The sequence below is a fragment of the Sylvia atricapilla genome, chromosome 8, assembly GCF_009819655.1.
Source record: "Sylvia atricapilla isolate bSylAtr1 chromosome 8, bSylAtr1.pri, whole genome shotgun sequence".
In the NCBI taxonomy this organism is placed as follows: Eukaryota; Metazoa; Chordata; class Aves; order Passeriformes; family Sylviidae; genus Sylvia; species Sylvia atricapilla.
In genome coordinates this window covers 16,422,701-16,450,265 of record NC_089147.1, presented here as the reverse complement: position 1 = coordinate 16,450,265, position 27,565 = coordinate 16,422,701, and the positions used below count along the sequence as shown (strand labels likewise).

At 40.4% G+C, this 27,565-nt stretch overlaps 2 protein-coding genes across 4 annotated transcripts in view; both read right to left on the bottom strand.

Annotated features, from left to right (window-relative positions):
• PLCE1 (phospholipase C epsilon 1) overlaps window positions 1-4,631 on the bottom strand; it is a 133,567-nt gene extending 128,936 nt beyond the window's left edge. For 2 of the 3 annotated variants that reach the window (XM_066323846.1, XM_066323848.1), the window contains exon 1: window positions 4,431-4,631. The gene's annotated coding sequence lies outside the window, so the exon portion shown is untranslated. Of the gene's footprint in view, window positions 1-2,622; window positions 2,664-4,430 lie in introns of all 3 variants that reach the window. The other variant, XM_066323847.1, reaches the window with a different exon arrangement.
• Window positions 4,632-20,318: 15,687 nt separating this feature from the next.
• Window positions 20,319-26,469, bottom strand: SLC35G1 (solute carrier family 35 member G1). The gene is given in 4 exon segments (XM_066323843.1): window positions 20,319-21,699; window positions 22,199-22,379; window positions 26,192-26,442; window positions 26,444-26,469. Coding segments are annotated over 4 exon segments (1,218 nt in total). The 3' UTR covers window positions 20,319-20,939.
• Between the last annotated feature and the right edge of the window lie 1,096 nt (window positions 26,470-27,565).

The window sequence follows — 27,565 nt, the reverse complement described above, 5'->3', positions numbered from 1 at the left end:
AAAATCCAAAACCCTAAAGGAATTAAAAAGGAGGCATTCACATCAAGAAAGTTCCTCCAGAAGAAATATACAGGTTGTTCTTTGATGTGAACTGTTGGTAGTGTACAAAGTAGTAGCTGGTCTGGGTAAGACCCCTTTTATCTTGTTAAATTCCAAAGGGAAATCAAGTTGGTCTTACCCAAAACAGCGGTGAAAGTTATTTGTACTGCTACAGAAAGAAATTAACCTAATCCAAGCAACAGAGTTTTGTACTTTGAGTAAAGGAATGCATTATGAAAATGTTTGAAAGAAGATGCAGTGTAACAAAAACCTCAAATACCAAAGATCACTGCAGCAGCATTCTTGCTGTATGCTGTAGCACAGACAGAGAAAAATACTGTGGGAGGAGAGATCTCACATCAGAGCATTGTCTGAAACAGCAGACAGCAAGGTCCTACTACACAAGGCAAGGTCAATCCAACTGGAGAGTCATCTGTTTAAGAAAACACACTATTATTAGATGCAAGTTATGCAGCACTTGCGCATACTAATAGAACAAAACCATTACCCCAAAAATAAATATTTTCAAATGGTAGCTTCAACTTTGATCTGTGTTTCTACTTTTTGTGTCTCGTTTAAAACACTGAAATAAGTAACATAAAGAACACTAAAAAATGCCTGAACATTTAATTTTTTAATTACTTATGAAATGTTACAACTGACAAATACAACTGTACAGTTAATTTACTTCTAATGGGGAGGCACTACTGAAAATGTTGTAACAAGTTATTAAATATTACTTACTGATAGCAATGTAGACTAAAAAGTATCCCAGAGGACAGCCTACTTAAACTGTTATGATATGCCTCGGACTACTGGGAGTAAAATGTCACAGTATATATACTGGCCCACAGAGTACCTTCCTTGTACAAGACTCAAGCCTGCACTGTCTCCATAGCCAATGCTAAGCCAAGTACACACGAGTTTCAGATGTAAAGAATGCGGGAAGCAGCTCTGTGGGGCACATCACATACTCCACGTTTGTGTCCCTGCTGCTCTGAGTCACTTACTGACAGAACTGGTAGCACCTGTGGCACCACCAGTGACACTTGATAAACCGGAGCAATGTAGCGGGCTCTGGAAGAAGGATCATTCTGGTGGGGAGATGAGTTCTTTCCTCTCAGCGCTTGTTACCAGGTTTCAGTAAGTGCTGCCATATCAAGCTCTTGCTTGAACATGTTGGATTATTTATGAATGACTGGGCAGTTGTAAGAAGAAAGTATTGTGGATGGCCTACTTTAAAATCCGTGACACTGATTATGTCTTGCACAGAGATGTCAGCGTGACAGAGTATGCAAAACCAGAGGATCAAACTTTGATCTCACATTAACATACTTACAAATTGACTGCTCTGTTTCAAGTAAAACCAAAATTCTGTGCCTTGAAACAGAATAAAAATATTAGCAACCTCCCAATATCGGTAATTCATAGAAAGTGTCAGCACTTTATCCTCAGCTCTTAAACACAAGTCTTGTTTCAGCAGACAGACGTTTTGCTCAAAAAAATCAAGGAGTGAAATATGACCAATATCTGGCAGTGCCATGACTATGGAAAACCCCACCCACATGCAGATATGTATAATGATTTGCCAAGACAAATAAAGCAGTATGCAGAGTAGGCTGGACTGCTCTCACATAATACGTACTCAGTCATTTAGGTCCTCAAGTACATGAGCCACACTTCTCTTCTAAACTATTAAGAAGGTTCAGGAAGGGACAAATTTAGGGAAAAATATGGATTTTTTGCTAGCATGCTAACAGCTTTCTAAAACAGAGACATGATGAAAAGTATTATTTACAAATAAATCAGACTGCATATTAAAGGTACAGACAGCTTTTAACCTGCTGTCTGCACAAAGAAATGACAGCCATTGCTCAACGAAACCATCAATGAACAGGCGGGCACGAGAGTAAGTCTGTCCGTGCTGGAGCTGCATGATTCATTCCAACATTTCAGTTACTGATATTTTCAAGAAGTATATAAAGCAAAAAAAAGGATGTGAATTATTGCTAATGACAAGTATCATTGTCATTTATAAAATTTATGAGTCATCGTCGTGACCCAAAATCCATTTTGTACTAAGTGCTGTAGAAACAGGAAACAACATGACAACCTGTGTTCTGAAGTGTGATCATCAGTGTTTTAAAAGAAAACACTCCTAAAGAAATGCTTTTGTAAATATGCACATAAATTAAGATGATAACTAAAAAAACCCTTAGTTTAATTTAAAAAAAACCTATGCAACTCATGGGCTTCTAATGAAATAATAGATTAACTGCTTTTTGCCTTTTTAATAACTGAAGTTTTCCTTTAACTAATTCTCATTTCAAATCCAAGAACTCTTGCTAAATTACAGCTGCTCTTCTAAAAAAAATGAAGAAAGAAGGAAGAGCTGCTAACTTAAGCAAAATGTTTCCAGTGGTTATAAATCTACTATATTTTATGAACAGTCACTTTTCAATACGCCCCTTGCTCCTTTATTGGATTTCCGTGCAGGTTCTAGTCAATAGTGAATCTTAACATTCACATTTCTCATAAATAAAACGGCCCTTTGATAAAAGAAATACTTCTACGGATACTTACAAATAGTGCTCAGATTGTTTCATTACATTCTTTTGGATAACCTAAATAGAGAGAATTTGTTTTTCTCATATTACAAATCTCCCAAATCTCAAATTACCTTATCATCTTTATGAACTTACTCTACGATCTCCAGTAAACACAGTTTTGAGAAATTTTTTATTCTGCAGTAGGGCTTTCATGTTTCTTGATCTGAAAGTTTTACTTTGTGACATTTCCTTTCCTTCCTAATATCTTGGGACTCTGGTTTGAACATCACACTTTTGTTGCATAAGATGTATCACATGAAATTGATGTTAACTGAGAGGACAGAAACTGCACTGCCTTGTCTACAGTCACAAAATCTTAATAGCAAACTTTTTATCATGTATGAAAACACGAATGAACCTCTTTACAGTATCTGAGATTACTACCTCAATATGGCAAGAATGTATTTCATTTAGATGACTAAGAAAGCAAGACTTGAATAATTCTCTGTAAATTTATGCAGACTGGACATACTCTTTTGTCTTGGGAATGCCTCTTGAGCACTTTGTAATACACAAAAAAACATAGCGTCTGTTTCTGGTTTCACCTTGTATGTTTCACTGCTCACGTATTTGTTTCAGTGTTTTTGTAATGATCACAAACATTGGTTGTTTGCCACTGACTTTTTAAGAGATGTGATACCACAAGATCAAAGATTATTATTTGTAGCTGGAAAAACATGACTTCCTAAACTACATAACAGTCACTGTTCCGCAATGATTACTAAGTGGCTGCTTCATAATTGGCAGGTTCTCTATCTTTTTTCAAAATACAATTATAAAGGATGGAAACATTTAGCAAACTTTTGTCATAAAAACGTAGAGGATTTTAGAAATATTTGGAAAACTTTTGATCAAACTTGTAGCATAATAAATACAATAAGAAGGCCAATTCTGCTCCTTACACAAATGCCTCACTATGAAACAAAACATTTTACTGTTCCTTGAAGTACAGCTGATCCTTCAGGCATTTCTCTACCACTCTTAATCCAGCTCTTTCATTTCCTTTATCAGAAGAAGCCCACTTCACAGTCACCTGTATAGGCTCTTCCCTTTATCACCTGTGCTGGTGGCATTCCAAGAGGGTGCACCAGAACAGATAAGCATCACACCTAGACACTTTGGTCCTGATCCTACAAACACTTCAGCAAAACTACTTCTGTAAGTGCTTGCAGACCCTGAGTCTTTCCAACTCGACAACACTTCACCAAGTGGGGCAAAGAGAGGTCTGGAGCTGGGAGGAATGCACTGCCCCTTCACGCCCGGGTATCACGGCCTGCAGCACCCCAAAGAGCAGAGACAGAGAGGCGGGACAGAGACAGCCCCCCTCTCGCTTACAGCCACAGGCTCCTTCAAACACCTCATCTTCGATGCGCTGCACCAATCTTCAACTAAATTTTGTCAGACTTCAACGTAAAAATTACGACTGATTGTACAATCGCAGTGGAAGAGAGAAAGTGAGGGATGAACTTGGAACAAGTTCTAGCATGTGGGAGAAGAACAGCCCACCCCAATTTCCTTTAGCATTTGGGGTTTTCCTGCACCCTCCCTGAGGAAGGGGGAGAACCCGCAAGCCGAAGGTCAGGCGGGGAGGGCAGCGGGGGCTGCGGAACACGGCCGAAAGCGGAGCCCCGGGCACGGCCGCAGCGGGCAGCCCTCGGCAAGCCCCCGGGGCCACGAGGGCCATGGGGGCCGGGCCCCGGCCCCGGAGCCGCCAGAGAAGAGCCAGCCACGGGAGCCAGGGAAAGAGCCGCGAGAGCGGGCGGGGGTGTGCAGGGGACGCACCTTTCAGCGTCCCCCCGGCATCTCGTCCTCCTCCTCGGCTCGGCGGTGACTCCAGCGGCCGGGCCGCGGCGGCGGAGCGCTCTGCGGGACGGGGCCGCCCCCGGCTCGCCAGGGCTCACGGCCGCCGCTGCCCGGGGCGGCGGAGCGAGCGAGGCGCCTTCCCCGCGGGCCGGGGGCGGGGGCTGCGGGCGCGCACCGCCCCGCCGGGCCCGGGAGGGACGGGAGAGCTGGGGAGGGGCAGCGCCGCCGGCTGAGTCAGCCGCGGACAGAGGGCCGGGGGACCGCCCCTCCTCGGCGGTGGAGCGCGCTTCTCCCACCGGATGGCTGCCCTCGGGACGAGTCGCTAGGAACGTCCCCTGCACACGAGGCAGACGGGATGCGGCAGCTCCTCCTTGTCCTGGCAACCCCGCGCTCCCACAGGCACGGCGCGCTGCGGGCGGCGTGTGGAGCGCCCCACGTCCCGCAAGTCCCGGGAACCGCTGGCCCCGGCTCCGCGCGGCTGCTCCTGAAGGACCAGGACCTGAGGGGACTCCCGGGGCCGGAGAGTCCCGGCTCACGTCCCGCCGCTGGCAGCTGCCAGCTGGAGCCTCCCGCAAACGGGCGCCGTCGGCCCAGCGCCCCGGCCCCGCGCCTCCGCACCGCCGAGTAGCGGCGCCGTCTGGAGCGGCTGGAGCCGGTCCAGCGCCATCGCCGTGCGCGCCCTGCGAGCGGGGCCGGGGCGGGGGCGGGCCGCGGCTGCCTCACCGCATCGGAATGTGCGCCCCCCGCCCGCACGGCCCGGAGCCCCGGCAGCATCCCGGGGCACAGCGCGGAGCCTGGGGACGGCCGCGGAACGCGACGCGGCTCCATCGGCGCTGCGGGACGGCGCGGTTTGGTGGAAGCAGCGGTGCGCCTCTGCCTTCGATTTTTTTCGTAAGAAGTGCAAGAAGGAAAAGAGTCTCGTAAAGTTCCAGTTTAAAGGAACCGTTTCAAATTTTAAACTGGCGAGAGTTGGCTATAGCTAACTCAGCTGAACGGGTTTGTTTAGGACGTTTTTATGTGAAGGGCACCAATTCTCATAGCAAAGGTGTGCGGTGATTGCGTCCCAGTGCGGGGCTATAAAACTTACTCCATTTATTTCATTCTTTGAAAGCAAGGAACTCATCATTTTACATTATACTATTTACATTATACTACCACTTGAAAATCACATCTATCGTATTCTACGTATTCTACTTTGTTACCTGAGCAAACATTCATCACCGCATTACAAAAATTACCTTGTGAGCATAATACAAGAGTATTGATGTCCTGTAGATAGTAGTAACAGTGGAGAAAGTCTATTAGGAAATACTCTATTCAACAAATACATGAAAAAAGTCAGTGGAGTTACCCGTTGATAAGTTACGTGTTTTCAAACAGTTTTTATGTTGTTACTTGGATTTTTAAAGCAAATTAGGTGCGGTATAGTGTGTTACATATTTATTCACTTAATAATTCCTGGCTTTACATTTATTATCTATTCTGAGTCTTTCCATGGCTTACAGGTTCTAATTATTGGAACAGAGAGGGAAATATATCCATCGTAGCAAACCATCTTGATCTTTTTAGCAGAATACCATCTAAATAATTTATTGTTTAGGAGACATGAGACATGGTCAGTCTGAACTAATTTAGATAATTAACTTGTAATATTGATCATTCTGTACTGAAATACAGTACATATTGGATAAAATCCAGGTCCTGTGGAAATTTTACCATTCCCTTTGCCTCCAGCGAGGTCTGGATTTCATCCACTGCATATAGTATCCAAAAATGCCATAAGACAGTATTTTGCAAAAACTGAAATTTGAGTAGTTAATCTTTTCCAACTCATGTCTTGTGCGATCTGTGTATTTTTCAGTACTTTCATATATTTACAGCCTGAATATTGGCTCAAAATATGTTCAATTAATAATCTAGTGTATACTACAACTTGTGTCAGTGCTTCATAACAAGTCATGCAATGGATTTTCAGCTCTACAAGTGACAATGAATTACTCTCTAAATACAGGCAACAACAACCTTTCCACAGAAGCTTTTTCCAGTTTCTCTCTGCTTTTCCATTTGTTTTAAAGAGTGCAGGAAAGTTGCTATCCCATTATTCCGGGGGAAAATATATGTAACTCTTCCTCTACAATGTGTTTGCACTTTTTTCAACTTCCAAAAGTCCAAAGATAAAAGATACCCTATACTGAAGAGGAAGTGTTATATTTTACTGAATGGAAAATTTGGAGAAATCACCATACCCTTGACTTGCCAAAAGGACATCTGTCTTCAGGTACGTATCAATGGGCCAACGTAGCATACCAAGGATCAATAACAAGCTTGAGCAATTCATTGCATTAAGGATTTTATTCTTGAGATCCAGCTCCTCACCTGTAAATAGAAGATTTCTTGTTTCATCAGGATACGGGATGATTATTTAATAACAGTAAGATTTTTGAACACTGTGAAAGCTACATATCAGACACAACAGTGAGAGGTGCTCTCTATAAAAAAATTAGATGCTTTTTTCCTCTGGGATGACATTTGCTTCTCTGAAACTGTGGGAAAGAAGAAATTATGAGTTTCAAAAAGTTGCAGGACTGCTCTTTTCCTAAAATGTATTTATGCAATAAACAGTTCAGAAATTTCATCCCTGCTACCAGGCATTGCAGGATGAGAAAAATTTGAATGTTAAGAAACAATGGTGTCTAGATATATATAATAAAGTTGCTGCAAGCAGACCTACTTGGGAAGAAACTCATTTCCTTGGGGACAAGTTGGAAAGCTGCTGTTAGGATTGTTAGCCAGGACATCTCTCTCTGGTTGTACACACAATGGAAGTGACTCCTCTCAAAAAGTCACCTCCCTTTCCTCAGATTTGTTCCCAAGGTGGGAGAACTCTGCAGGCAGCCAGAATTCCACTTTCTCTGGGGGACTTCCACATCTGAGCTTTGCCAAAGAGAATTTTCAGCTTCCTGACAACCCCAGTGTTACAAAGATGAAGAAAGTATTTTTTTGCTGGACTTAACTCACGGGTCATGGTTTCTTTTTAATATTCTCAGCCAAGCAGAGAGTGCCTTGAGAACGCTTCAGTTTTCTCTCTCATTGTACATCAGTGTCTACCCTGTTCTCATGAGAACTCTCTGTTAGTCATCACATTGTCCTCTAGTGCTCCATCAGGCTTGACATTTTTGAAAGACAACACATCCATCTCAAATACAGTGTTTACAGGTAGAGAAAAATACAGTGCTTCCCGAAAATATTGATGCGTCTCACAGCCTTCTACCAACCATGCATTTTGGAGTTTGGGTTACAGAATTGATTTAGAGATGAACTTCAAAGTGATGCATAAATATTAGATTCCACACATTCCCATGAGATGGTAAGTATTTATTATATTATACAGATGGGAAAACTAAAGCAATGTGAGTTTACTTGGGCAATTTTTCCCATGAGGAAAAACATACAGTGGTAGCATGAGAACTCAAGAACACCTGGCTTTTTTTCTGCACTCAGTCTGAACTATGTATCACTTGCCTAAACCCTGCAGTATAATCTATAAAGGAATATTTTGTTTTAAATCATGGTATTATATAGCAATATTTTCAAACAATTTACTTAACAAATTACATAAAACACTTAAAACATACTTTTAATTTAAAAAAAAATAGCCAAAAGGTTTTTCCTTGGGCTTTGCTCCAAAATTCACCCTTCAGCTAGGACTAAAGAAAAGCACGCACACTTGCACAAATGCAAACAGAAATTCTAAAAGAAAATTAGAAACACATGAAAGTAAGGACTGAGAATGTTTTCTTAACTCCACTCTGCTTTCAGTACAGCAAAATTTTCATTGATGGATAGGCAATTTTCTTGTGAAGAAACACACAGGCTTTATCTGCAATTAATTCCTTGCTTCCAAGACACCAATTATCATTCTACAGAAGTAGAGCCCATGGAGGCAGGGTGGCGACTGCTGTGTCAGGGCATCTCAGCTCTCTGTAAAGCACAGCCCTGCCTCAGTCATAAAAGGATTCTGCCCCACGAAAACAGTTCTTACAGAGAGGCAGTTTCACTTCAGACAATTATTTTACTAAGAGACCTATTTTGAGGCTGTTTGTGATTGCTAGATGAATAATCCCAACCAGTACAACTTCTATGCTGATTTCAAATAATTAATAAATAAATAAATCAATAATAAGACAAACTACTTGAATTTCAGAATTTGTTTTTAAATTATTAACTCTGGACTGGAGATTTCTTATTAAGTCTGCTATTCTACAAATGTTCCAGAAGCTTTGTAACTGTATTCCAAACTTAATGTTACTTTATGTGACGTGAGGTCAGTTTTGCCTATTATAACCATCAGCAGTTGTGGAGACAGTGCTGAAAATCTAATGAAAGTCTAATGAACTTGCTCAAAGACTCTGACATTCCAATTGAGAAAAAAAACATGTAGCTAGATTTAAAAAATAACAGTTAAAAAAAGTTGAAACAATGAGCTTTGGAATTGACATCAGCTGTTTGACTTTCAAAACATTAATAAAGTCATCTCCCGATTAGTATTTGGAAGAGATATAAAAGGTTTTGTAGTAAACTTGAAAAACACTCACACCCTTTTTTGAAATATCTCTAGGAGAGAACATTTCTGCTAAGGGTAATTAGTTGTAAATATGAATAATTGCATTATCATTTTTTTGGCTACACAGGTTTTAGTCTGAGAGATTTCGTATTTCAATGAAGTAGCTCCTGATGTAGATCAAAGAAAGCCTTTTATGCCTTAAATGTATTCCCATTATATAACTTAGATGTTCTTAGTATGCCATTACTTTATGATGTTAAGTTAGAGATTACATTAGAATACAAGTCTTCAAAACATTGAAGTGATAACTCTTGTTTATTTCATATTCCATTTCAGGGACAATTGAAGCCAAAGTATTAATACTAGTAATTGAATAAAGTAAATAATTTTTTTAAATTGAATACTATACCATAATTTTCTGCTGATTCTCCCTATTAAAAAAACCCAGAAGATGAAAAATGCATAGCTATTAATTGATTAATCGATGAGAATCTGGGGGTCAGTAATACACATAAATATTAGTGATTTCAAAGTGGCAAATAACTAGCACTTTCATTCCACATCAAATTACAGTCATGATGGAAGTGGAAGCATACTGAGAAGCCTGCTTTGTTACTTTCCTCATATAGCCTTAAAGTTCCTCAAATATACAGTAAGATCCTTAATGCATTTATAATACATTTATAATGATTCATGGTGTGGAACACTATTTCTAGGCTTGTTTGTCCTGACTGACATTTTCAAGGGAGCTTCACCAAAAGGCAGTTCTTCTATTGCCTCATGATTGTCTTTAGTTTGAATACTAACTTATCACTGCACTCACAGATTCCCTTCATGTGCAAAACAACAAACTGCTTGACTTGCCCGTCATCCCTTTAAACAAGTAGTCAAGACAATGAGTTATTCATATAATATATAATCAACCTGAATTGTCTTTAATGCTCATGTCTAAACAACCAGTCTACAAGTTAACCTTATATCAACCCCATTCAGTTTCTTTACTGGCAACCTGCCATAGTATACATTTGACCAAATTCAAGAACCATCATGAGAATTTGTTTAGGTAACCCACCAGAACATTTAAAGCCATAAGATATTTTAACTGTTTTTCTTTCAATAGTTAAAAAATATGGGCGTCAACATAATGGGCAATCATATTAGAAAACATGTAATTACCTAGTATGTTAGTATTTTTCTCAGTGTTAAGGTACTTCATGTTGGGTGATTCCAAGTACACTCCACATAGAAAGTGTAACTCAAAATCTTGTAGTGCTTTTTCACTGTGTAGTGTAATTCACTGCAGTTTTAATACAGCATTTTATTAACAGAATAATTGAAAAGGAAAATAAAGTGAGTAAAATCTTTTAGCACTGTAACAGCACCCATGTTTTAGCCTGGTAAGCACATCAATGCTTTGCTGAAATGCATAATAGGTAGGTAAATAACAATCTAGTGTTTCCTACAAAGTTGGGCTGACTGATTAGGTGTTGAAAATATGAGAGCATGGGAATGCTTGTGGTTAACAGTTCTTCAGAAATGAGCATTTATGACCAGGACTTTCCATGGAAAAAACCAGACAATCAGACTGCAAAAAGGGTAATCACTATGTTACTCTTTGCTCGTGAAATTAAAAAAAATGGATATTAACTTTGCAATATCAATTACAACCTTCTCCCCCAAAAAGGAACATTATTAAAATTACTATAAATTCTAAAAATACGCATTTTACAATCTACTTGTAAAGTTCTAGTACTAAATATCTGAAGGAAAAATATTGCCTTGTTCCATTGTCACATCAGTGCACATAGTTTCACAACTAGTCCTGAACAACACGATTTTATGTAACCTTAAATACAACAGAGCTTTAGTAAAATGTTTCTTCTGTTATAATAAAACCAAAATAAACTTCAGCTTCTGTTTTATATGCCAGTTGAGATTCTTTGCAGTAATTCCTTCCACATCTGCTCTGCAGCTTTCAGGTTTATAAAAGCAGCATCTCCCAATTTCCTTTCATCAAGATATCCATACGCTGTGTTTTATAGACATGTTGGTACAGTTTAACATGGAGTCACTAATTACAAGTTGGAGTCATATATATGCTAAGGCAAAGAAAATGAATACTTGTGGTTATGAGGCATTTAATACTGAAAGTCCCAGACAAAAGTCAAAAATTGACTAGTCAAATCATAGTCAAAAATTCTTGAGTGTAATAACGCACCAAAAAAGGTACGCCTGAAATTATCACGAAAGTAATAAAACCAAAATTGAGACTTAAAGGAAAAAAGTAAATAATAAAACTATACATAAGCACCACCAGATTCTAAACTAATTACCTACAATCATGAGCAGAAAAGTTACCAAGAAGGTTGTGACAGCAAAACTGCTGCTAAAGAACCAAATGGTTTGTGAATAGGGCTGGTATGGAAACAGCTTCATAGAACATTTGTCCAAAACGAATTTCTAGGATTTCTGAAGACAGTAGTGTTGATATCTCCTGGTTTCAAGTTTCTCAGTTGCCAGTGTACTGTAAATGTGATCAGCTTTCCAGTGAACAATCCATCAATGGCAGTATTTGAGGGGAGAGCATAAGATGACCTCAAACCATATTAATCTTCACCATGTGCAGGACTAGTTTTGCAGTGCCCTGACTGATCTGTAGTGCTGTATTTCCTTTTCTGAGCACCCTCAATGCACACCCAGTATGCCTGTTCCCCTGAGAGTACAACCATAATAGCTCCCACCGATTCCACCTCTGAGAGATGACAGCATAAGCACAACTGAAAGTAGCTGCTGTTCTTTACAGCAAATTGTGTGTAAGTACAGTAATGATCTATATAAAAGTCTGGGGCCCTGAACATATCCATTAAGCTCCAAAGAAAGAGATCTGGGCTGCAATTTTCAGAAGTGCGGTGTAACACTTTGTGCTTCTGTCTAGAAGTTCCTAATGCTTTAAAAATACTTAAATGGGAGAAATGAAATGTCATAATGCCTTTTCATTAATTACCTACCTGGAACGTATATAAAAGAGGAAATCTGTCTTGTCATGAAAAAAGATCTGCAAATACTGCAAAAATACTTTTCATCCTCAAATGAAGTTCTAAATATCCAAGCAGACAAAAGGCAAATTAGAAAAACATGATACAAAAATATCTGTGGGCATCAGAGAATTTGGAAAGACCATAGAATCCTCCAGAAAATTTCTTAAAGAGCAGAATCAAACTGGCAAATATATTTTTCTTGAGGAAAACAGTATTTAAGTTTCTTGATCAAAATTGACATCTAGAGAGCTACAGGCTAAAATAAAGTAGAGTCCATCACCTTAAGCCCAAGGTTTCCAGGCCAAAAAAGGCATAGTAAAGAAACAGAAATGTGGGTATAACTCTAGTTTTCCTATTTTTTTCCATGCTAATAATGGGATGCAGGCTGCAATCTGAAGCAAGCAACATGCTGTCAAGGGTATTCTTATATAATCAGCAGAGAACAAACTGTTCCTTCTTGTCCTTAAATCTGTACCCAATCACACAGACTGGCTTCAGTGGGACAGCTTTGCTACAGAGAACTTGCCAGTGAGAGAGAACAAAGATTTTTCCCAACTTCTTTCCTTTTTCTCCCTCTTCTCTCCCTCTCCTAAGAGAACAGGAGCTACAAGAGGCTGTTCTGTAAAGCTGTGTCAAGATGATTTATGATAGACATTGAAATTAAAATCTGCAAGTCTTTTTGATGCAAAAAAATGTGGTTCATCTGTAAAGTTTATTGCTTGTCTTAATCCATGTATATGTACATGCATACATTTCACACCTTCCTTCTTTCCTGGAAAAAGCAACATAACTGTGCTGATAACCTCAGAAATTCAAATTAGCCACCTTTTTTTGCAAACTAAGAAGTAATAAACTGCAAAGGAAATACAGCTACATGGTTCTGGCAGGTAAAGCAGAAAAAGGAGATAAATTGCATAAGCAAACAAGGTTTCTGGGGAAGAAAAGGCTGTCCTGCTACTTGCAGTCCTCCCACATGAGATTTCAGATTGCAGCATTTTGTTATCATTCTCCATTTTTAATAATGGAAAAAATGTTTTGTCATATGGCAAGAACAAAGAACACCAGCTAAGTGTTTTCATATGGACTCTCTACATACATTACTTCAAACAGCAGAACATAGGGTCTTATTCATATTACATAAAGACGATGTTTAATGAAGAAATTCAACACACATCTTTTACAGGGCATGGATTGACATGAAATAATTCTGGCAAAGTGAAAAAAACCCAATAGAATCCGGTTTGCTTTTTAAAAGCTAGCAGCTTTTTCTTTCACTTCCTGATCAAAACTCAAAAGTGGCTGAACAATTTTTATGGTAACATAAATGAATATTCATTTTATGTAATAAAGTACTAATGGGAAAACAAGAAAGTAAATATTAATGTGTAATTCACAGTGCACAGTATTTTTATAAAATAAAATGGATTTGCCACGTAGTCTTTCAAATAATATTAAAAAGGTTTTTCTCTTCTCTAACATTCCTCAGCTTCCCAAAACTGTCCAGTACTTCCTATGAAGTAGAACACCACCTAACAGTGCCAGTTAACACGAGCAAAAACCACTCTAGCCAACCTTCCAATGGGAAACGTGTTGACAAGTATTTTTTCTAGCTCACTGTAGTACTTACCCATGGCACCTCCTCCTTTCTAGTATTTCTCTCCCTTAATTTAAGTTGGTACAACCTTTCCCAACTCTACCAGGCTTTAGGCACAGATTGGTGCATCCATGCTCATAAGCTTGCACAACTTCCTTATTTAATCAGCTGCTCTGCCTGAAGAGGCTCTTCCAGCACACCTGCTTCTGTCCATAGCCCTGTGCTGTGGTGACCAGAGCAACAGTCACTGGGAAACCCTGGCATTGGAAATATTTAGGAGTAGGGCCTGGGCATGAGGTACTAGATGATGTATAAAGCCTCCCTGCCTCAGCACCTGCACCAAGAACTTGCTCAAGAACTACGCAGGGATCTCACCCCAGCCCCAAAATAAAAATTAAGAGTGGAACAGAAATAGTTTTTAAATCCCCCAGCCAGACAGAAGAAAAACAGAGCAACAAGGTCAACTGCTCAGACAGCATAAGTGCTCTGTTTCTGTGCAACATTAGAACCAGCAGCCTAAATTCAGCCTGGACCACCACAAGAATTTAACAGTAAGAATGTACTTGTTATCCATTGCTTTTTAATGGTTTTTTTAATAAGAATGTTTAGGACATATGCTACATATTCATCTGCATCATACCCAGTACCATCATTACTGATAGGATGTCCAATCTCGTGAAAAGATTCCTGCCAACCCACTGATGTTCACATGAAAGGAGCAGAGCATCTCTCCTTGCTCCCTAGACTTTCAGAGAGCCTTGCCAAAGTCCTCCAGCACCATCCAGAATCTTTTGCTCTGGGGGGGTGCAGGATACAGTTTAAAACATCAGAGAAAATTAAGTGATTATTCAAGAGTCTGCTAAGCAGTATTTTGTGTAGTCAATAAAATGCTTCAATAGCATTTGGAATCCTATTTAAATTTATTATTTACACTGAGTACCTCATTGAACTGTAACTTTTAATGTCTAGATCTGTGGATTTGGTTTTTCAAGACGATTTAATCTTACATACTAAGGAATAAATTAAGAAAGACAGCTCCACCTGCCGACAGAACAGTCACAGTAGAGAGGGAAATGAACTTACTGGCTTGAAAACACGAGCTTTCTTGCCACGTCTTTCATACAGAACCCAAAAGCACTGCAAGAACTCAAATCTTTTTCCCTTTGCTTATAATGTAAACCCAGCTCTCAAATCAGCTTGTTATCATTTCTAGAATTCATTGCTTCTTGCCAGAGTAATGTGCAAACTATATTTAGTAGTGTCAGAAAATACAGTTCCATAAAAGCTACTTGAAGGACAATCAACTGAAACGTATTTTGAAGAGTTCATTTGCATTTTTTATCTCATGTACTACTTCATCTGCTCAGGACTGTAAGAACACTTTATCAAATCAATAGTGTAGTGTTTGTAAGTATTTTGCAACTTCAGTGAAGTTTGTTTTCCAATAATGGGAATGCTTTTTAATCAGAAATCCTTTGATTATTTTCTTTTTTTGGTAGGGTTTTGTTTGGGTTTTTTGTGTCTAAATAGCATAATTCTGTAATTTTGTTTCAAGAGTTTTATTACCTAGTAATAGCTTTGTCTCTTATGTCACTAATCATTTCCAAATAAAGATTTTAATATTATCCAAAAAGCTCTTTCCCCCCACTTCCTTCAAAGCTTAAATTTCTATCTCTTAGATTAGCTGTTCCAAAGAACACACAGAATTGCCAAAAAATGAGAAAGCGAAAAAGTTTCTTTCATAAATAATCTTCTCTTGCCCATACCTGGCACAGTCAGATCTCCTGGAAGTACCTTGCTTTTCCTTCACTTTAAAGCATGTGAATCACAACAGTGACAAGTTGTCCTACAATGAGTTTATTTTTGAGCATACAAAGTGAAGAGGATGCTGGATAGACAGGCCAACACTGCCAGTAATTCCTCACGATGTTACTCATAGCCCCTCATCTATTTTTCCCTCTCTAAGTTACACTCAGAAAAAAAAGTCTGTCACCTCATCTATTTTTCCCTCTCTAAGTTACACTCAGAAAAAAAAGTCTGTCACCTCCTCCCAAAGTTTTCAAGAACAAGCTTGAGAAGTCCACTTCTGTTATCTTCTGCTCTTATAAGAACTGACAACACTGTAGGAAGCAGCACTGCTGTAAAGATAATAAAACTTAGCAATCTTTCTGTAATACTTACCAAATATGATTTTTTCTTCTTTAGTGAAAAATTAATTATTAACACACAAGATAATGGGAAGCACAAGGATGAATTAAGTATCACCTTGTGATAAGTGGAACAAGAGTTGAATTCCAATCATGATGTATGGTAATAAAACAGAACCAAAAAAAAAAAAAAATCCACAGAAACAGACTGCCACTTGGACACAGGAAAATTAATTTGTCTACTGGAAACACTGTGGCATTGACAGATCAGTAATGTATGGAAGTTGATGAAGCTTCATTTTGTCACTAGCTTGCTGCAAGGCAGAAAAAGTGATGCAGCAGGATAATATCTGCAGAACTGTCCATGTTCATGTTTACCAGAGGCCTATGTTCATGTTTACCAGGGACTGTTTGATAACAGTTCTTTCATTAAGTTTTACAACCAATGCATTCTGTTATATTCCACTAATAAACGCAAAACCAGAGATTCATTCTTCAGGATCATTTTATTAGCAATGAGGAATATAAATCTCTTATGAAAATATTCTTAACATTTCAATATATAAGAATTGTCTATAAAAATATACTACTAAATAACAAAGCCAGTAACTTCTACAAAACATATAATTCAACATATATTAAACAATATATAGGACATAGCAAAAATTCTTTAATTAATGCTGAGGGTATTTTTACCCCTTTTGTCAAGCAATAATTCACATAACATAGGAAACTACTCATTCTGATATACAGAAGTTATCACCACAGAACTCTGTGTGTGCCCCCCCTGAAGTCACCTGCATCTGCAGGAACACAAGCCATAACTTCTCTTTGGATGGATAGGCAGTTATGACCCCAAAAGCATTCTGCTGGTAGCTGCACTGTCCTGCTGAAGTCAGTGTTCACATCTGCTGCCAGCACTGAATCCATGCAGGGACAGAGACAACGTTTTTATTACCCTTGTGGGGCTGATGCCACAGATGAGCCTGCCACGGTAATCATGGTTAGAGAACTAAAAAACAGGTTTTTTAGTTCTGGGTAACTACTGCTAGTTAGCAAGGAAATTACTTTGAAAGAGGCTGCCTTCCTAGAAGTAAACCTTCCAACAGGCAGCTCTTAAACAAAAGCTCAAGGAAGAGAAAATACCATGGGAGTAGTTTATTTTAAATTATGATCAAGGCAAGTATGATCCAGTCATTACTAATTACGGGAAGCACCATCTTGAACTTTTTGGAATTGGGAATCTGTTTTCAGAATAAAAAATTACACATTTAACTAGTAACAGCACCAATGCTGTTGAGATTATTTCATGCCTGGTGATAAACAAATGCCATTTTAATTAAATAGACCACCCTTGTCTACACAATGAGCTTGTCAAATTCTTGGTGTAGACTTATTTAAAAGTCCTGCTTTAAAGGGCTTTTAGAGCATACTTTAAACAAACAACTTAACCTGAAAGAAATTGGCTGGTGCACAATGACAGTACAAAGCCATCAATTTTCTATAGAAGAGCTGGATACATAAGGCTTTAAGGCTACAGTCTCACTGAAGACCACCAGCAATTAGTGTCTTGCATAGTAAAGAATATATGAACCAAAGCTATGATGAGAAGAACTAAATCTTTTTATCCCTGTGTTTCTGTGCAAAATAACCAGTAATTATTACTCTTTCTATTCGGAATCCACTGAAATCAGAACACTGAGTGAATCAAGAGAAACTTAATATTATAACAAAGCAATTGCAATGCAATATTCCATCATGTTACATGGGAAGGCGTTTCTATCAGAACAGTATATTTATCAAACTTTAAAGTAAAGATCACAACAGGACACTACAGACAATGAACATCAATGTATTTCTGACTCAAAGCTCAGAAAAGTAACTTTTGACCCTGAGAAACTTGCTGTATTAAAAAGCTAAAAAAGAGCAGAATCTAAAAGAATCAAGGCTCAGCCAGTTTCATTTCAGATTGTCAAACTGTTAAGCTTTGAAGAAAAGTTTTACCATCCTGACAGAAATTTTAAGAAATTTCCAATTAAAAACTCCAGCATTTCATGGTACCCACACTTTGGTAGTTTCATTATCTTTAAGGCTTGCAACTAATATTTAGGTTTTCAGCCTATATTTGAGAGGAAGAAAAATTTTAAAACTGAGGTGCTTGAAGAACTTAAAGCTTAAATGTCTTTCATTCCCAACATCATCTGGAAAAACCAATTACAGAAATTAGCTTGTCATGCTTTATGGATAGAGGAGCCCTAGTCAAGTCCTTCATTCTCATTCCAGTTAAACAGTCCCCTAAAAGATCAATCAAAATCAAAACAATGTTCCAAATTATATCTCCTCCAACATAGGATCTGGTTTAGATTATTATCTTAACAACTTAAATATTTAGCAAGGTTTAAGAACAGCAAGAGGAAATAAGCAGATGAAGCCATAAGGAAACTCTGTATGTTTGAACAAAGAAAAAAACTAATCATCTGGGGGTTTTGGCACAAGAAGTATATTGAAAGAGTTGCTAGAACTTGAGACAAAAATTACAAACCACTATGCCTAGATGTTGATTTCTGGTCATGTAGCATATTTTCTACACTTACTTATGTGTCAAGGGCAAGAAAATCTTTTTTTCAGTAACCTGTTCTTCTCTACTAAGTGTAAACAAGATTAATTTAAATCATACGAACTAAAGATGCTTTTCAATGCAAGCTTCCACATACAGAATTTTTATTCCATACTGACAAAGCAGCATTCATATACTCTAATTTAAACAATTAACTAATTCTACTTCCTGATGTTTTTATACTGTCATCAAGTTTATGCTACTCTGGTTTTGCCCTCTCCAACAACCTCACTAAAAAGATATGTACTGGATGAGCTCCCAGGGGTAGCTCATCACATAACCACAAAAGCATTGAGCCAAGAGAAGAGAGCAGGGCTAGCTGACAATCCAAGTTTGCATCAATCTGAACTGCTTTGGAACCACACCTTCATAAGGTGCAATTCAAACACAGGCATATTACACATGAAGTGAAGCAGTAAAAAATGCAATCTGTTTTTGTATCCTCCCCTGAAAGCTGTTGTGCAATGGCAGTGATGGTTAAGCAGCAGAAAATCAATTCCAGTTCACAGTTTCAAGTATTAAGCAAAAAGAGTGCCAAACCGGAATTTTATTATTATGTGAGGCTTTTAAGAGATAGTAAAGCAGTTTCCTGACCTTGTCAGCAGTAGCTGAGCTTCAGCATTCAGGAAAAGCAGAGAACAGACAGCTGTAGGCAGGAACCAATTCGACCACTCAAGTGGTGAATGAGAATCTTCTCATAAACACATTCAGATTCAGGGCGCAGGTTTTACCTACAGAAACTTGGACAAAGACAGCTCCTCATATCCAGGTATATGGAAGAAGTTTTTCTGTGAGGTAATGAGAAACACCTGGAGGACAACTCAATCATTGGTCCCAGCCAGCACTTCATCAATGGCAAGTCTTGATTGTCAAACCTGATTTCCTTCTACTACAGGGTAGCCCACCTAGTCAGTCTAGAAAAGCCAGGACATGTAATCTTTTTGGACTTCAGCAGAGCTTTAGATACTGTCACAGCATCCTTCAGAACAAAATGTCCAGCACACAGCTGAATAACTGTATTTCACAATAGGTGAGCAACTGACCAAGCAACCTTAGCAACTCCTCGTAAGTCTGAAAACCTCTTCAATATACAAAGAACCAAATAAAGACTTATGTTAAGATTTTCTTTAAAATTTACTGAGACAAGACCCAAAAGCATGTAATGTTCAGCTTGGGAAAAATCCCACTTCCTAATACTAAACATTTAGTCCTCCTGACATGTGAAGGACACCAAGATCAGTAATAAAAGTATTTTTCTTTAGTATCTGTTGCATTCAAGATAAAGCCTACAAAAGTGTGAAGATGTGCAAGAGAAGTGATAAATACAGACTTAAAAGAGCTGGCGTGAGAAGTGGTACTGAAGTTGCCCACTAGCACTGTCTGATGGAGTGTGGATGCCTGAACGTGACGTGTATGCACAGCATCACCCTTCTACCAAGCTTTCCTCAATCTTCTTCCCTAGAATCTCTGTATGACCTTGGCCATCCTGCGTTTTCTGTGAAACTGCAATTACATTGCACTCTTGTACATTCTTAGGAAATAGGCAAAAGCTTTAATGTAAATCCTCCTAAGTTTATGAAGGCAAAGGAGACTCAAATTTGGTCTCATAAAAAACTTTTGTATAGAAGAATCTAAAAAGTGTCATAAGCAGCATTAAATATAACCTATATTAAATACCTAAAAAATAAAATCTTTTGCATAGAATAAAGAAAAGTGCAGCTACAGCGCAGCAATCCATACCGGAAGAAAGAGCTAATTTATGCGTGGCATAGAATTAACTCTTGTCTCCCATCATTGAGACTGCAGCAACTAAAGGCATGTTTATAGGGAAAATCACTTTTGAAGAAAAAAAAAAGTGATTAGGTTGTTTCACTATGTGAAGCAAGTGCAACCACTTGAAGTTTTTTTTAAAAAAGCAAAGCTGATAGGTAATTTTCACAAGTTAATTTTCCCTTGACATTACTTGGAAAAATTAAATCACTTTTGTTCTTTCAGAATCCAAATTAAAATTAAGTTTGCATTTGGCATCCATTTTGTGCAAAATAATTATTAGAAAGCTTATAGAAGTACAAGCTTTATCTATTCTATAAAAGCTGGTTGTTTAAGGATTATCAACTCTTCATTCCCTTCTAACTTTTGTACTGCAATCCCTGTGGTAATCAAGCACAGAATAGTATTAAGTCTGGGAGACTTATTTCCACTGCTCTGAAAAATAAAGAAAGAGTCTAAGTGGAGAGTCAGGAACTTTAGGAAAATAAATACAGTCCATTTCTGAAAGAAAGCAACAACTTTTAAGTATCTTTCTACTGCCCATATTAGCATGCCTAAATATAAGAAAGGAAAATATATACCTCATCAGTTGCTAAAATATCTTCAATTTTGGTTTAAAAAAAGGTCAAGTTATTTTACTGGATATAATTTGGTACTACAATTTAGTAAATGGGATATTTTAAATAAATTAAAATAAATATTGTATTTTTGTATCTTTCAAGGTTGCTCGCTTCTGTAATGAGTTAGTGTCTGTATTGCTAGATTTCCCCCTGTTTAGCTTTTTTCACACTATGTCTCCACTTCCGAATGGCAGTTCCAGAACTACTGGCTACTACACAAAGGGCACCACCCACAGTCCACCAAGTTGGTAGACGATTGAGAAAAAGAGCTTGTAAAATAAAAGCAAACACCACATCCATTGTTCTCATTATTGATACAGGTCCAGCTTTCTCTATCTGTAATGCTTTTGTGAGAAATACCTGACCCCCCAACCCTAACACGCCTATTAATACTAGAAAAACCCTATCCCTACCACAATGTGGTAAACGCCATTCATTCAAAACGAACAATGCTGTAACACATCCAATTAATCCAATGACGGCGTAATACCAAATTGACAAAAAATAATGCACAGATTTTCCCACCTTCCTTATTATAACAAAAGTCGAAGCTGCAGATAATGCACTTGCAACTGCTGCTATAGTTCCTTTCATGTGATCTGAGTAATCTCCTTCAATCCTTGTAGCACGTGCCCCAAACAGAAATGGTGGTCTGGCAATAAGAATCACTCCGGTGACTGCAAAGAGAGTAAACAGAAGATCCCAAAGGCTGTATTTCTCCTTGAGAAAGATCCATGCCAGCAACGATGTAAAAACAGGACTGGTAAAAGTTATAACTGTAGCATCAGCTAGTGGCATGACTTGGTAAGCGTAGTAGAGAAGAACCATTGCAATAGAGCCAAGGAATCCTCGGAAGAAAAGAAAAATTCTTTTATCTTTTGGTCCCAAAAACCCTGTTCTGAAAAACAGAAATGTCACATTAATGTCACTGTCCTGCTTATTTCATGAATAACATCCAAACATACTTAAGTATGGTACACATCTTTCTAGACAAGGGAGTTTAATACCCAAAAATTCTAACTATCTGATCACAGATCAATTTATTTCCATTATGACCCCAATCACACCCAGAGTTTAGAACCTGTTCTTCTAGTGATTAATTTTTTGCTTGCAAAATAACCCTACAGTATCTACAAATTACCTTCTGGTTTTTTTAAGATCACCCCTTCGTGGAAATCAATGCATTTAATACAAAAATCCTAGTAGAAGCCTCTCCCATTCGAAGAGTCAAAGATTTTCAGTTTTCTGGATCATATTACGAAACTATCAACTAATCCAAAATAATGCAGTTATTTTAGTCCAAACTAAAATAACATTGCAATTGTATTTAAGTGAGTGATAATTCTAGATCTAGTTTTAAGAAATAACTTTAAATTTAAACATTTTCTTACACTTACTTGTAGTATATTAAGCCCGGAAGAACAAATGCTATTTGGAAAACACATCGAAATGCGCTCACTTCCACTGAATGTACATCTTCTATTTTTTTAAGGAATAAGGAGGCCACTGAGAACAGGAAGGCAGACAGTACAGTGTAAAACAGACCAAGTCCTGGGCATCCAGCTTTCTTCTTTGTCCCTGCAACAGATAAACCACAGTTAATAAGGATTTATTAGAAGACTTCTCTGATCAGGCACCTCTGCACACTGCAGTGCTCCACGTATCTGTAGCAATTTTTGTGACGGAGAAGAGGGGAACCAAAGAAACAAATGCAAATATTACATGTATTTACCAGACCTACCTTGAAAATACTTTTCACTGACTATCATGGTCCCCTTTTTTTCCTAAAACAGGGTGTAAGAGATGAACCCTAACCCCCAGGATATAAAACATCACAGTTCTACACTGGTTAGTAGACTTAATTTCTTGTAGGTATCAGATGATTTCTTATAGAGACTAGTCACAACTCTGCCCAGGAATCAATAAATATAACAGACTACAAAACAGTCCACAGTCAGATTCTGAAACTATTATCTTGGGAATCAGCTGCTCAGTTAACTAAGGTTCATAAGCAAAAATTTAATTTCCTTTCTCACAATACACAGTGTAAAAATCTGTGTACAGAACATCGTTTCTGTTATACATCATGTTTCTTTTGCAGCTAAATCACGCTAAATTTGACCTAGACCAATAACATCTTTATCTTGCTGTAAGAATCCAAATATTTTCTTCAAATAGGCATCAAATACACATTTTTAGGCAGAATAAATCTAAGTAACTAATGTTAAAACATCAATGGCCTGATATCTATCACAGTTCCATGAAGATCTTAGTTTATGCTTATTTATCAGACTTCCCCTTCCTGAAAGCTTCCCAAGTCTAATGTTTCTATTCAAGTTTCCTCATTGCCTCAGGCTCTCTTCAGCAACATACTCTTCCTCGTTCCACTCATTCTCTCCACCCAGAACCACTAAAAAAAAAAAAAAGAAAAAGAAAAAAAAAAAAAAAGAAAAAGCAAGGAGAGGGAGAACTGTGAGACAAAGAACTGTGTTGAGGTCAGCAGCAACAATCTCCAAGGCAATCAGTCTTTTCTGTTATTGCTTTGTAGCATAAAAGGAATGGTATTTCCACTGAACCTAGAGGTGAACACCAAGGAAAATAGAGCCCATCTAAAAATTTGAGTGGGGTGTCACTTCACTATCTCTTTCTCTACCTGCATAAACAATTGAGAGTTTTTTCTGCGACTCCCTCTAAAGATAGGATCAAGAACTCCATGTCCCAGAGCCAGTGTTTTGATAAAAGGGTGCCTCATCTCACATTAGTGTGGCAGCCTGTGAGCCTTATGGATCCTCTAAAACATAATCAGCCGGGTACTGCTGCGAGTTGCTTAGCAACTAAGTATGGTTTTGAGGTTTTTTTTTTTAAATTAACAGAACTTGTCACGAACCATTTTGATCCTCCTTGAGATCAGCACTCAAGGCTGAGAAACTGCATCTCAGTGCCTAGGAGGGGAGAGGGACGGTCCTAGGGACCCAGGCTTTACAACAGCAACCACAACCTCAAGTAGGCAAAAGGTTTGCTTCCCAAGGAATCCTGCCACACTGCAGCTGAAAGTGAGTTACAGCTTCCACTTGAAATATTTCTGTTTAGCAACAGCTTCTTACATAAAACTGACTATAAAAACTACAACCAACCAGCACTGGACCAGGACATCTACCAGCTATGAAACAAAGTGGATTTAAAAAATGTTCATGAACTATGTAATGCCTTAATCCACATAGTCACATAGCAGAACTACAAAATCAACAGTCTCTAATACTGAAACAAGAGGAATCAGACTGGCCTACAACTGAAATGAGAAATCCAAAACCAGGCTGGCTTATGGATGAACATAGCACAAACAGAACTATTAACTTTTATTTCAGGCATGATAGCTTCTCTGATCATTACAGAATGAAGCCAACCTAAATAAAGGAAGCGCTGAAATGGAAAAACAATTAAATTAAAGTAAAATACACTGAAAGGATCTTACACCCAGAACTAAGCTTTGGATTGTAAGGAACAAAAAAATCAGAAGGAACTAATTTCTGTAAGTTACCCAATACACCAAGCCTATCAGAAACAGAATCTTCATAATCTTGTAATACTAGAATTTAAACATTCAACATCTAGAACTGCCAAAGCATGTACTCAGTGCAATGACAAAGTGTTTTATTTCCTTTTAAAAATAAAATGGTCCAAGTTCTTCCACCAAAAACAAAAAATGCAGTTCTGAAGAGTACTTATTTCAAAGTAAGTTTTAGGGAGAAGTTAGGTTAAGATAACATTCCCACCCCAAAAAATATTAAGCCTCAAAATACTAGCCAAAGACCATCAAAACAGTCAAGCACTCATGCTTTTTTCAAAGAACAGAGCAGCCCAAAAATCAAAAGGCTTCAAGCACTACCCAAGTCCTCTTTTTTGAGTGACTACAGATTTGGTTTTCCAATTTTATTCCCTGGCCATCACCACATGTAACACTTCCAAACAATTTTCCACTCCTGTTTTAAGTCATAGGTAAATGCCTCCCACTGCTCCCTGTTTCAGGTGTAAATTCTAATTGTGTTTTTAATGCTGTACTTTGTTCCAAAGTTTTTAGACTTGCAAAATGCACACAATGAAGAAAATCACACTGCTCACATACAAGCATCTCAAGAGCAGTAGCAGAGGCAGAAGAGTACTGGCCATGGGAAAGATGGTCAGCAGGATAACTCTCCCAGACCTTCAGGAAAAGCAGAAGAGTCTCCACGTCATAAAAAGCAGAAGAGCTCTCTTTGACTTCTGTAAAGTGTCAAGAGCACAACACCCTGCACTGGAACTAATCATGGTCATGCAGACAAGATGTAGGTGTGATTCATAGTCTTCAGTCATAGACTCAGTCAACAATTCTGTGAGACAGACAGCCCAAAACCAAAGTACTCTTTCTCGTTAATTAATGAAAGCTTCCAAGATTTCAAACATTGGGGTTTTTGCCCCAAGCTTTGCTTTAGAAGTGACACTAATGTGAATTTCACTAATGTGAATTTCATGGTGAAGGACTCTGGCCTCTCCACAGCTCACCAACAAATCTATTTTCTGCTGGAAAGTCAATTATAACCAATTTAATGACAAACACATTTTCAGTGAAGTAGTTTTAGGAAAAAAACTACTCGAGATAACATCAGAAATTATTTTAAGATAGTATTAATGTTTTATGAGAACTGCACCTTAAACCTACAAGTTCCATATTTCACAATACATTTGTGGCTTTATCAGTTGAAAATGATCACGAAGTGAAGCACTGACTCGAGTTAGGACAAAATGATTACACTCAGACTAAATCAATGTAAGAATTGCCCAAGAAGTCACAGTCCTAAGTACGTGGACTAACTAAAGTGCATTCTCAAATGCATTTAATAGTGCCAGAAGTTCACACAGGCAAAAGGCACCTCAATCTACCCGAGTCTTACTTTAAAACTTTAAAGACAGGAAGTAGAGTTTTCCCGAGGAATAATGGGGGCCGTGTTTCTCCCAGAGCCGCCCCGGGGACAGCGCTCCGGGCGCTCCCGGGCCGGGGGGGCGGCGGGCCCGAGCCGCGGCCGGCACACACACGGGCGGCAGGGGCACGGAGCGGGGCCGGCCCGCGGACTCCCCCACCGCGCCCGGCCGGGAGCAGCAGAGAACGAGGGCGAGGCCGAACCCGCCGCAGGTGGCCCACGGGCACCAGGTGCGAGCCGCCGCCGGGGACGGCTCGGAGGCGGCTCCTGCCGGCGGGGCGGACACCGGCGCCCTCTGCGGCCGCCCGAGCCCGCTGCCCGCCCCGCCGCCACGTGCGGACGGCTTCTTCCCCCGCGGGATGTCACCCCGGAGCGGGCGGCCCAGCGGGGACGCCGCCGCCCCCCTGCCCCGCCCGCCGGACGCCCCCTCCTCACCAGGCGCCTCGCAGCAGAACGGCCAGGACATGCCCGAGCAGCAGCCACACGCGCGGCGCTCCTCGGCGCCCGCCGCCTCGACGCCGGGCGCCGGGCACAGGCACGGCTGCACCGCGCCCGGCCCATCCTCGCAGCCCGGCGGCACCTCCGGCTCCTGCCCGCCCGCTGCCGGAGCGGCGTCGCCCTCTCCGCCCTGACACAGCACCATGAGGACGCGGAGCTGCCGCGATGCTGCCGGCGGCTCCTGGGCTGCCGGCGACACCTGCCCTCCTGCGCATGCGGCGCGGCCGCCCAGCGCCGCCCGCCGCCTTCCCTCCGCCCGCCCGCCGCGCCGGGCACCGCGGGGGAGGTTACCCGGGGGAGGAGGTTACCCGGGGGAGGAGGTTACCCCGGGGGAGGAGGTTACCCCGGGGAAGGTTACCCGGGGAAGGTTACCCCGGGCCCGGCTCCGCCGCCCCCCGCTGGCCCCGCCCGGAGCCGCCCGTCCCTCCCGCGGCGGGTACCTGCCTGAGGGCCCGCCGAGCGCCCCGCCGCTTCCTTCCGGGCGTCCCCCGGACAGGGACCCGGCGAGGGCGGCGGGAGCGCTGCCGGGCAGCAGCGAGGCCGTGGTGCCTCGGGAGGGGGAGCTCTGACCCCGCCGGAGAGCCCAGGGGGCCGCGCAGGCCGCGGCTGTTTCCAGCAGGGCACATAAAACCCTGGGAAAAGGTGACGCGAAGTTGATTTAGGGGCGTTGTTGCGTCGTCTGCGCGCCCGAAATGACAGCGGCGCCGTGTGTGCCCGCGGGCTGGCCCCGCTCCGCTCAGCCCGGCCGGGCTCCCCGGGCCCAGCGCTGCCCCGGGAGAAGTGACCCGCTGCAGCCCCGTGGCCCGGCTGGCGCGGAGGGAATTCCCGCTGGAAGAGCCGGGATGCAGCCCGGCGGGCCCGTCGGTGTCGCCGTGTCAGTGGGCAGGGGCAGAGCATCGCTCCCTGCGAGAGCTGCTGCCTGCAGCGCCTGCACCCTCGGGTCAAAGTGGAGACGGCAACCCCGTGGGCAACTCACTCAGGATGGTTGGTAGGGTAGGGGAATCATTTAGCCGCCTTCTCGTAGGTTTTCTCTAAGAAAACAATGCCGCCTATGCCTTTGGGCAAAGGAATCGGAAAGGGTAGAGAGAAAAACAGGAGTAGCTCCTTTTCTTTACCCATGAAAAAGTTCAGAGTAAAAGAAGCAGAATGATTTTAAAATGCTAAATTTTCCCCCTTTTGAGCAAGTTGAATTGTTATCAATAATTAAAATGGGGAGGAATTTCTATTAAAAGGCAAGATTTGTGTTCACATTAATCTCTTGGGTGAATAAATTAATCTGTTTATTTCTTTATTCTTAACAAAGGGCAATGT